This window comes from Equus asinus, chromosome 8, assembly GCF_041296235.1.
Source record: "Equus asinus isolate D_3611 breed Donkey chromosome 8, EquAss-T2T_v2, whole genome shotgun sequence".
Taxonomy (NCBI): domain Eukaryota; kingdom Metazoa; phylum Chordata; class Mammalia; order Perissodactyla; family Equidae; genus Equus; species Equus asinus.
The window spans coordinates 56,160,988-56,173,260 of record NC_091797.1 but is presented as its reverse complement, the minus strand read 5'-3'; the positions used below and the strand labels follow the sequence as shown (position 1 = coordinate 56,173,260).

At 43.2% G+C, this 12,273-nt stretch overlaps 1 protein-coding gene across 15 annotated transcripts in view; it reads left to right on the top strand.

The window, feature by feature from the left end:
• The window catches only part of PHACTR1 (phosphatase and actin regulator 1), a 504,607-nt gene that overhangs the window by 450,540 nt on the left and 41,794 nt on the right, over positions 1 to 12,273 (top strand). For all 15 annotated transcript variants that reach the window (XM_044773220.2, XM_044773223.2, XM_044773218.2 and 12 more), the window contains 2 exons: positions 2,812 to 3,059; positions 5,920 to 6,076. In XM_044773220.2, coding sequence (XP_044629155.1) covers positions 2,812 to 3,059; positions 5,920 to 6,076 — 405 coding nt within the window. The remainder of the gene's footprint in view (positions 1 to 2,811; positions 3,060 to 5,919; positions 6,077 to 12,273) is intronic.

Genomic DNA, 12,273 nt, shown 5'->3' with positions numbered 1-12,273 from the left:
TCAGATTTATGTCTTGACTTCTCAAACTGAGGTGCCATAATAAGCTTTCTAACCTCCTTCTCAGCCAACGCTTCTCTCATTTGGTCTTTCTTGCTATTCTGTGGTTCTCCAGAGTTACCAGATATATGGGATCATCTGGGTCTTTGGCTTCCTCCCTCTCAGCACCTCTCCGGACACATAGTTGGCAGTCAGTGGATATTTATTAATAGACTATTTCAAAACACTTTTGGTGGATTCACCTGGCTTCCTGGAAAACACCTTCATCCTTATGGGAAATTAGACATTAGCTGCTAGATTCACACTTCAGGAAGGTGACCTGATTGGCCAGGCAAGGTCTCCAGCTGTTTTTACAGCGCCCTCAGCAGGCAGTCGCTGGTCACCGTGGCTGGTCCCTATTTTACGAGGCTGGTAGCATGATACCTACTACCTAGCAAGGCAGCTGGGGGATCTGCCTTATAATCCTGTCTACTCAAGGTCTCACACTTCCCGTGTGTTTTTGAAGGAAGAGACACCAGTCTCCTGTTTATCACAGACTACCTGTGAGGCTGTTTCTTATCTTCCTTTGCATAATATTTCTCCTTTCTCTATCCTCTTAAGGCACCTTGGAGCCTTCTACCTTGAGGAACTCGTGCTTTCTCATTTCCAACGTTTATTTCCTCAGAAGATTCGTCCTACCACACAAGAATATCTATTGGCTGCTTTTCATCCCTTGCTCCTAACTGTCATATCCCCAGATCTGTGCCTTTGTAGGAACCATTAATTAAACTATAAATGGGGGAGAGGAGGAGGCAGAGGTGGGCAAAACATGGGCTGTGGAATTACATTTTTGCCTCTTCCATCCCTACTTCCCTTAAGATCCAACGTAGAAATCCAGGCACAGCTGGTATGCAGTGCGTGTCGTTGCCTGATGGAAGGACCGCCTTGTGAGGGGGGCAGTGACTCCCCAGTCAGCCACCTTTCAGTCAACTATTATGTTTGTCACCCTGGAGGCCATCTATCATGTACCCCACCTTCTTGCTCTCTTTGCCATTTATATTAAATTAGGTGGGAAACGGATCCCTTAAACTGCTAATGTCTAATAAGGTGCTGCATTTTTGTAAATGTGTGATTTAATCTTACTCAATAGTTGAAGGTTTGTTTTGTTTTTAAGTTGATTTAGTGCATTGCCTTGAACGTTCATAGCTCATAATGTGTTAACTAGATTTTCCATTTGTGTCACTGAAGAGTTATGTGAAAAATACAGAGAGAAAAACAGCCCTTGGGAAACAATGGAAGGAAGAAAGTTAATTGAATTTAAATTAGACGTAGCAATAATTTAAAGCGTAATTGAAAGTTTCAAAGGAGACTATCATGTTCATATGTCATGAGTAAGATTGTTCTTTTGGATAAACTATTCTAATGTAAAATTTTTGATATATAGTATTACCTTGCACTCTATTTCCTTGTGAATGTCAAACGCTTTTGGATGGTAAAATGCACTGAGTTTCCTATGTTTAGAAATTCCTTAAATGAAAGATATAAATTCCACTTCTAGTTAATCTGAAAAAGAATTATAAAATTTAACTATGTGTTTCTGGCTCCATTGTTCTTGCTGGACTTCATTTAGAGACAGTCATAGAAAGGATTCTAAATTGCTATTGGAGCCTAGGATAGACTCTATTAAGAAAATAACTACTTTATTTTTGAAGATATGCGTTTCCTAATTTTCCTATGATGAGCTTATGTGGCTTTCATTATGAAACAAATCATCTTTAATTAAAAAATATATTTTATCTGAGTTGGCTCAACTTAAAAGGTAGAATCAAGAATATCTTCATCATTGCTTTCTGGAAAATTGACATACAAAAAAAATCATACTGGTGTTACCTGTGGTTGCTGAGGGTCTGACAGCATCCTTGGGAGAGAGCTTTTTGTATGTCATCCTTGACCATGTCCAGCCTGGTGTTCATGCATGGGTCTTCGGCCTGATGATCCCACCTCTTCTCTTTCTTTGCATCTCCATCCATGACATTTCAAACAGTCTCTCCCACACCCACTCCCTACCAACCACTCTGTGTAGCTTTGAAAGCTAGAATCTCATGCATTATCATTTTCTTTCCTGGATCTCCAGCTTCACCATCAAATTAATTCTTTTACTCCTCCTCTGAGACAAGTGGGTTGCAAACGAACCTTCCTTTGCACTTGGAGGTATCGATCTTAACCAGAAATATTTGTGGAATTAAAATTCTGTTTTTAATTTTGTTTTTATTTTATTTTATTCTTCCCTCTTTTCCTCCTTTTTTTTTTATGTGAGGAAGATTAGCCCTGAGCTAACATCTGTGCCCATCTTCTTCTACTTTGTATGTGGAATGCTTGCCACAGCACTGCTTGAGAAGCAGTGCAGATGTCCATGCCTGGGATCCAAACTTGTGAACCCCCGGCCACTGAAGCGGAGCCCGTGAACTTAACTACTACGCTACCAGACCAGCCCCTGTTTTTATTTTTTTTAATTGTGGTAAATACACAGGACAGAAAATTTACCATCTTAACCATTTTAAAGTGTACAGTTCAGTGTCATGAAGTACATTCACATTGCTGTGCTGGCATCACCATCATCCATCCATAGAATTCTTATTTCCTGTTCCATGCTGCTACTACCGTCAGGAAACTGCTATCCTAAAATGTTTAGCTGTGATGAGAAATGAGACTTCAGTTGCCCTGTAGATGCTTTGTCTCTTGGGACTGGACAACTGAGTTTTAGAAAGGTTCTGATGCATTTATAGGATGTGTTAGCCAGAAGGAATGTCTTCTTTTCTCTTTCTCTTTAAACAGCTCTGAGCAGCGGGTCCCCTGTTCCACTTCTTACCACAGCCCTGGTTTGCACTCGGGTGATGGTGTCACAAAAGCAGGACCTCTGGGCCTTCCGGAAATAAGACAAGTGCCAACTGTTGTGATTGAATGTGATGACAATAAAGAAAATGTGCCTCATGAATCAGACTACGAAGACTCTTCTTGCCTGTACACGAGAGAAGAGGAGGAGGAGGAAGAGGACGAGGATGACGACAGCTCATTGTATACCAGTGCGTGCATCCCAGGTCTTCACGGAGGTGGGAGGGGTGTGGCTTATGGAAAGAGAGCTGACTGAGCTGCCCAACACTTTCAGTTCTAATCCGGGGTCTGGTGTCAACTGGCCCTGGGTCATAGGGTAGCTCAGTTAACCTCTTGGGGCCTCAGTTTCTTCACCAGTAAAATGAAAGGGTAAATGTTCTTTATGCATCCTCATAGCTCTAAAAATTGCAACACCATGCTACCACCTCCTACTTCTTAGATGACTCTTTCTTTCTTTGATTTCTTCCCTTGGGATGCAACAACTTTCCCTCAAAGAAAAAAAGGCAGGGACCCCTAAAATTCAATTTCAGGCTGCAAAATACTCAGACATACTAACCACTGTGTATGCAACAAATTCATTTTTAAGCATATCTCAACAACTTTAGAAGACCTGAATTTAAATTTTTTTAATTGAGGTCACATTGGTTTATAACATTATGTAAATTTCAGATGTACATCATTATATTTTGACTTCTATATCGTCTGCATCATGTTCACCACCAAAAGTCGAGTTTCCATCTGTCACCATAGATGTGTGCCCCTTTACTCCTTTCAGCCTCCACCCACCCCTTCCCCTCTGGTAACCACTAATCTGTTCTCCTTATCTGTTTGTCTGCTTATTTAGCTTCCACATATAAGTGAAATCATAGGATACTTGTCTTTCTCTGTCTGACTTATTTCATTAAGCATAATAGCCTCAAGGTCCATCCACATTGTTGCAAATGGCACAATTTCATGTTTTTTATGGCTGAGTAGTATTCCATTGTGTATATATACCATATCTTCTTTATCCATTCATCTATTGATGGGCACTTGGGTTGCTTCCACGTCTTGACTATTGTGAATAATGCTGCAATGAACATAGAGGTGCATACATCTTTTCGAATTAGTGTTTTCATGTTCTTTGGATAAATATCCAGAAGTGGAATAGATCATATGGTATTTCTATTTTTAACTGTTTTGAGAAATCTTTATACTGTTTTCCATAATTACACCAGTTTGCATTCCCACCAACAGCATAGGAGAGTTCTCTTTTCTCCACACCCTCTCCAAGACTTATTTCTTGTCATTTTAATAATAGCCATTTTGATGAGTGTGAGGTAATATCTTGTTGTAGTTGTGATTTGCATTTCCCTAATAGTTAGTGATGGTGAACTTCTTTTCATGTGCCTGTTGGCCATCTGTATATCTTCTTTGGAAAAACATCCATTCATGTCCTCTGCCCGTTTTTTGATCAGGTTGTTTGTTTTTTTTGTTGAGTTGTATGAGTTCCTTATATATTTTGGAAATTAACCCCTTATCAGATATATGATTTGCACATATTTTCTTGTTTAAGGCCTTTAAATGGGCTAAGAGAGAAGAAATGAAGAAAGCAAAGTTCAAAATCTATCATTCTGGCCATGAACAATAAATAAATTTTAGTTAAGTGTTTATAGACTGATATTTGGTCAACTTTTTAATTAATGAATTTATATAATAGCAACCTTTTACTATGTATAAACTGTGTGCCTGACAACTTGCTAAGATTTTCTTCTCTCATCTACGTCTTACAACACCCAGTGGCACAGACTCTATTGCCCCATGTTATGGATAAGGGAAGAAAGTGGAGAGTAGGTGACTTGCCCAGAGCCTCACATCTATAAAGTGGCAGCGCTGGGATGTGATGCTGGCTGTGTCTCATTGCAAAGCCCATGTTCTTAAAACCAGTGGGGGAAGAAAGAAGACAAGCAGTATAAAACAAACCCCAAATCCAAAGAAGGAATCCAGCAAACTTGCTGCTTCCCAGTCTCTTCCTCTTGCTTTACTTACCAGACTTCAGAGACCCAGCTCAATTCGAGCCGGTCAGAGTACTGGTGACCCATGAAATGATCACAGTAATGTCAAGGAGAGAACCACGGAGGGGCAGCCAAAGGTCGAAATGATTCACGAGTGGAAGGAGCAGCTGCTTAGCCTCTGCTCGCCGTTTCCTGCCAGAGCATTGAATGTTTTATACTACAGTCTCTCAACCTCGGCATTATTGACATTCTGGACCAGATAATTCTTTGTCGTGGGAGCTGTCCTGTGCATTATAGGATGGCTAGGAGCATCCTTGGCCTCTACCTACTAGATGCCAGAAGCAGTCTCCCCGCCAAACCCCAGTTTTGACAACCAAAAATGAGAACCATGGATTTATTCCAGATGGGAGGCAGCCCTGCCCTGGCTGCTCAGAACTTCTTATGTTAAGAAGAAAAAGCAATCCCAGAATATTACCTATTTCAGTGACCTCAATTCCATTCCAAACTGACCCCACTCCGTCTGCTCAACTTTATTTTCCTTTACATATGCCCAGCTCCACTGGAGCTCATCTCTTTTGTTTCCTGTGATTACCTGGCTTATTCGTCATCTGTGAGCTTTCCCGCCTGAAGATGTCCACTGGCTTGCTGCCTGTTCACATCTCATCTATCCTGCAGGTGCCAGCTCCTCCTCCTCTGTGAAACTTCCCATTCTTACTACAGGCCTCTGTCCTCTCTCTCCCCTTTGCATTCTGTTGCACTCCACAGTCTGTCTTTCCCTCCTTTGCAATGTTGCCTGCATGCTGGGAGTTCTTGGAGAGCAGAGATGCAATCACAGGCTCCCCATGTGCTCCTACTTGCCCAACACACTATTAGGCATGTAGAACATGTTGATTGCAGGAACTCCATCAAAGTGGCCTTTGAGGCCTTAACCACTCTCAGATGTTGAGCCCATGGTGTCTGTCTTCCTGCCTTTTACCTTGTGGGCCACGGTTGGCCCTGTGGGAGGCTGGGCAGGTTTGTGTCAGCATTAACTGAAACTTGTTTCTCCCTTCTGCAGGCTCCCTGGCCATGAAGGTGTGCAGAAAGGACTCCTTAGCCATCAAACTCAGCAACAGGCCCTCCAAGCGAGAGCTAGAAGAAAAGAACATCCTCCCCAGGCAGACAGATGAAGAGAGACTGGAGCTGAGGCAGCAGATTGGCACCAAGCTCACCAGGTAGGACAGCAGACCCACCAGCTCTGTGGGTTTTAGGAGAAGAATTCAGTCTTAATCCCCACATCAGTCCTGAGTGTCTCTTGAAGAGGTTACTGCAGAAAAAGTCAATGGAAAACATCCCATTTTCTTTTCCAGGGTTGCTTCTATAGTCCTTTCCCCTTCACTCATCCAAATCTTGCAAATTTTACTTGGTTAAAAGTTCAGGGAGAAGCTGAGCGGCAGGTTTCCAGGGAGAATAACCATCTGTGGAAAGATCACCACCATCCAGGAGAATTGATGACCTGTATACATAGGAGTTGTCGTTTGATGAAGCACAAAGCAATCAAATAAATGCCCTTTCTGCTATATTATACAACCAGAAGAGATCACTGGCTGTTAGTGGTGCCTCATTGCTGAACTGTGACTTCTCTTGAGTGATTGCTCTTGTGTATGGACATTATAGACGGTCATAGCAGTATGTTATATTAATATGTTAACACCTATGTGTGTATTTGTAATGTAGGCCATGTTTATGTGGTATTAGCTAACATTCGTGGAGCACTTAGTATTTGCCAGGCATTCTTCTAAACATTTTACATGTGTTAAATCATTTACTCTTTGAGCTGCCCTATGAAATGGACCTTTTTCTGCCCATTTTACAGATGAGAACACCAGACGCAGAGAACTTTAGTTACCTGCGTAATGTCACATGCAATGGCCCCAGAGGGCTCCCTGTCTATAACAGTACTTATCACATGAGCCCTTCCTTGGTCCCAGGCACAGTGCTAAGGGCTTGATGCAATGTGTAATCGTCTCCAGGGTTTCATCCTGACTCTCCCTCTTACTAGCTCTATAGCCTTGAGTAAGTCACTTATTTTCTTTGCCTATGTTTCTGCGTTTGTAAAATGGGGAATGGTAAGAACAAACAATATAAGTAAAGCCTTTGAGTCAGTGCCTGGCCCGTAGTAACCATGCAGTTAGCTGCTGCTGTTATTCCGTTTTCTCTACCTGACAACCCCGTCAAGCAGCATTCATTGTCATCTTCTAAGTACAGGAGAGGAAACTGGTGCATAAACAGGTTACAGCTGCAGAGACGTCATCCAACAGTGCGCTGGTGTTCTGCCCTCCCACCGGCCTCATTTCGTTACTTAAGGGCAGCTTCTTTCTCGTCATTGATTGGTTTACTTGTAGAGGAGGTTGTTTTAATGGTGCAGGGCTGTGTAAAATGGCCAACACTGATGGATGATTTGGCCTTGTGTTATGCACTCTTTAGAGTCACAGAATGAAAATATCTAACCACCTGCCACACACTCATACTCGTTGACTGCGGTAACATGTCCACACTTTGGTCATCCAGATCTCTCTCCATCCCTCAGTGATAGTTCTCACAGCACTCCGGAGAGCCTGTCCCTTGTTGGAGAGCCGGATTGTTAAACGTTCTTCCTTCTATTGAACTGAAATCTCTGTCCATGCAACTCCCACCCATTGGTCTTATTCTCTTCTCTCTGCAGCTACACACAGCCTCTCCCTCTTGACATGCTTGCTTTAGGGTACTTGGAGACAATGATCCTGGCCTCCCCAAGTCTCCTCTCCTGGACTATGTATAGCCAGGTCATATCTCTGGGGGTGGGTGGGGTGGGTGGATACAGTTCTGGTCTGCTTCCTGACCAGCTTGTTCAATTTTACACCTAATACAAACAGGGCTATCCTTTGAGGGGCTAAGAAAGAGAAGGAGCACATCCTTGACCCCAGCCCCTCTGCACCCGTCTCCTACCTCCTTAGTGTGGGCATCCTTTATTGTAGTTCTTTCCCCTCACTTCCCATTCACCCGGCTCTGCTAGAGTACAGCAGAGCCCCAGGTATGTGGGGAAAATGGAAGATTTCTCTGCAGATGTCAGTGAGATGCCAGCACATCTGGCTGACCAGAGGGGCATCTTCTGTGGAGAGAATGAGAAAGATGGGAGATACAGAAAGCAGATGAGTTTGGTTGGCCCACATGTGTGCTGCCGGCCACTCTGCTTGTCCACTGTAGAGCCGTTCCACCTGGAGGTAACTGACAGGTAAAAGAGGCCCTTGTTCTTCCAGAACATACTCCCTAAAGAGAAACAGCCCCCAGCTTCTTGTGCCTGAATCCGTATCCATATACCACCGACATGACCGGCTGGCAGTGGTAGTGACAGAACCCAGAGATGGGAAGAGACATAGGTTATCCCTGCATTAGAAGAAGTTCTGTGCATTTGAAGCCTTATCCTTGTAAATCAACCCTTTCCTAACCCTTCCTCTGTACCAACACTTAAATACTGCTTAGAATTCATAAAATCCACTGAAGGATTACCGTAGTGTGCATCCTCTTCCAGCCCTCTTTCACCCTGGCCGGTAGAGGAAGAACACACACTGACTAGAGAGAGAAGGATGGAAGTAGAGAGGGCCGTGTGGGGCATATTCTAGGTGTTGAGCTGGGCTGCATCCTTGCCCTGAATCCACTTTGTCTTTGTTCACTCTTTGAACTGGGAGTTTATATCCTTATAGTAAGATCCGGGGCATCTCTGGCCAGATTACAGGAATTAGGTCTAAAGGAGAGGACATCAGGAGTGTTTAGCAGATTGACAAGGTTGTACAGAGTTCAGCAATCAGGTGGATAGGCCAAATCTGCGTCTCCGGGTCTTCTCTGAGGTAGTGCAGCCACTGATTCACACCCAGGGGGTTTAAGGACTTTTCCCTTTAGAATGAGAACCCAGCTTTGTGCTTCCAGCCACTCACTCACCCTAAAGCCAGGGCGGAGTGAAGGGGAAGTCTGAGAACCAGAAGGTGACGGTGGCAGAGAGAGAATAACCTGAGGTCAGGAGCCTTGGCTTCTACCTCTGGTCTGCAGTTCCCTCCGTAGTCATTTGCCCTCCCTGTGCCTTTATTTCCTAATCCAAGGGGATTAGACTGGGTCATCTGATCGCCATGTGCGAAATGTGAGCTTTATTATCATAAAAAGGAAAAGAATGTAGCAATCTGTTGTAGAGTTTGCATTTCTGAAACCACAGGCCTGCCGCCTTCTTTGGCTATTTGAGGTAGCAAAACTGTGCTGGAAAGCTTAAGCGCTTTGAAAAGCTTGCAGCCAAGTCTGCAGTCCTCATGGAGTAAGCAAGATATAAAACATAATTTTAGCCTGACAGTTTTAATAGCATAAAAAACCCAACAATTCAGCACTTCAAGAATAATTCCAAATTGGGGGTAGGGAGCAGAAACACCAAGTAAAATGATGTCAAGCGTTAAGGCAGAGTTTCTACTTAAGAATGCAAAAATATTAATCTTCCAAAAATATTTTCTCATTGATGCTGTTGGGCAGACTCTCCTGAACCTCAGTCAACAAGGCATCTGGATGTTTTGATGATAAATAACTATTTCAACCAACCGCCATTTGAGAAGTGTGGGCTGCCCTTGAGACATGAACATGATCAACTGGGTGCACCATCGCACTGCTCCTTACCAATGCAGACTCAGGATGGGTGCACACAGAACCAAGGGACGAACAAGGCCATCTGCCTGGGTGTGGGGGGAATGAAAATACCAGAACATGTATTTAAGTTTCTTTTATATCATTCTTTTTAGGTTGATTGCTTGTGTCTATCTTCTGATGTGTGTCACCTATCAGTGCAGTAGTATTTGTATGTAATGTAGATAAAGAAATGGCGTATGTGGGGATACATGCTTAGATTTTTATTGATAGAGTTCTGAAAAAGCTTAGAGTCCACAGGTCTGAGGGTCCCTTCTCGGGGCTATGTGGGCAGGTCTTTTTATCTCTGGTGACTTCTAGTCCGTGGAAATGTGGAGACCTTAGGGCAATTCCTTACCCACCAGAGGCCCCCCAAATGCAAGCGCATGCTGCTTTCTCTCTGGGTCCCTTCTCGGGCCCTTCAACCTGAACCCTAGGAAGTGGTCAGCCTAACTGTGTGATCTTACTATGAGATTCACTTCTAGTTCCCTTCATTCACCAAGCTTTTTATTCCCTTAAGAAAAATATTTCATGCATATGACTCGAATTTACCACCTCCCCCCCCCCCCAAAATCATCATTTAAAAAATTAGACATGGAGCCATGCTTCTCTATGTTCGTAGTTAGGGTGACCTGGCAGGGTGACCTCTTGATCAGCAGTGCCTTCTGGCCCTTCTCCACTTTCCAGCTTGGGGAGTTGATTGGTTAAAGAAGTGAAACCCCCCAAAGGATGGAGCTCAGGACCACTGGTAATGGGGTATTCAGGGACTAAAGAGAAGTTTGACACCTAAATAATGCTTTTGTTTCTGAATCATCCCTTAGAAAGTGAATCATTATGTAAGTTAGCAGGACTACTTATTTTACAAGGAAGGAACTAAGACTCTGAAACTTGACCCGCTCATAGTTCCTCAACAGCCAGTGCACTTAGGCCTCTTCTTGGAGAAGAGCAGCCTTCCAGAACCCGCTGGCCCAGGATCTCTCCAAGTGAGATCCTTTCCTCAGTCCCCTCCAATACCCTCTGTAATGTTTGGAGCAGACAGGGGGAGGAAAGGCCTGGAAACAAAAATAAAACAGAAGGTGCCTTGCAGCGTATGTAGGAGTATGTAATCTAAATTAAGCTCAGGAGTAAATGAGGATTTGGGCAGTCTGCCTCCCTGACACACTTGTTCCCCTAAAATAGCTCTTTACCCTTAAAATATCACCCTCCTACTATGGATGAACTGTCATCATCGTTTTTGCCGTCACAGTTGACCAGAATTTTTTCAGCACCCATCTGAGCTGGAACAGCATAGCCCCCACTTAAAACTGAAAGCATCTCTATGGGGAAGCTCTTGGAAGGCTTGCTTGGTTAGGGAAAGAATCTTTCTCCTTGTAATGTCCTTTTCCTAGACCTGATGTAGCCAGTGATTAAGGCCACTCACCTATGATTCTTCCCAATGATCAAAGGAAGATGCTGGCTTAATTCAAGCTACTTGGAGTATTAGTTTTCTAAAGCTGCCATAACAAGATATCACAAACTGAGTGGTTTACAAACAAAATTTATTGTCTCACAGTTTGGAGTCTGAAGGTCTGAGATCAAGGTGTTGGCAGGGTTGGTTCCTTCTGATAGTGATGAGGGAGAATCTTTTCCCTGGTTCTCTCCTAGCTTCTGGTGGTTTGCTGGCCATCTTTGGTGTTCCTTGGCTTGTAGATGCATCACCCTGATCTCTGCCTTCATCTTCACTTCTCCCTGTGTGTGTCTCTGTGTCCCAATTTCCCCTTTCTATAAGGACACCAGTCATATTGGATCAGGGCCCACCCAATGACCTCATTTTAACTTGATTGCCTTTATAAAGACCCTGTCTCCAAATAAGATCACATTCTGAGGTACCAGGGGTTAGGACTTCAACATATGAGTTTTAGGGAGACACAGTTCAATCCTTAACATTTGGGGAAGTATAAAGTGGCTCTACCTAGAAATGCATGCTGGGCCCAGATAGATATCAAACATGAGTGAAGCAGGCGGTTCCAAGAGTGTTAACAGGGACTGCTGGGAATGGGGGCGAGACTGAAAGTCCACCCCTTATCTGAAAGGGCCATTGCTATTCAGCTTCAGCCCCCTGTCATTTTGCAAAAACGAAGGACCAGTTTATCAGATTTTCTGAAAAAAATATGGATTTTTTAAATCAAAATTCGAAATTTCTGAAACATTATACAGACCAACCAGAATATATTTATGGGCTAAATTCAACCCAAGAACCACATCTCAGCCTAGAGCCCCCTGGTTTTAATCTCTGACCTAGAAGCCACAGTTTTTCCTATCTATGGTATAGTCATAAACTTTATGTCCGTGCACTACACATTTAGTGGATGTGAGACAGAACTATTCTGTGTGTTGTAAATGTAAATATGGGAGTGTGCATGTGTGTGTCTGTAGCAATTTGGAATTAACATCCTGTAGGATCCAAATTAAGATGAATGTAGTTATTTATCTGGATTGATTATTAAAGCAAAGTACCACATTCCTAAAAAGAACTTTTGATCCAGCCCTTTCTGTTTGAGGAATTGAAGTCGGGTGGTCTTTAGAATGTTTACAAATGACTACTGAAGAACACATGAAGTTGGATAAAGAAGTTGGTAGAAATAGTTGTAACTACTTTCTTTTCTTTAATGCCCTGGAGTCTGGGCATCAGAAGGATTTAAGGTGAAAGCACCTGGTGAGTGTTGATCGTTTGAATCTATAAGGCATGAAAAGC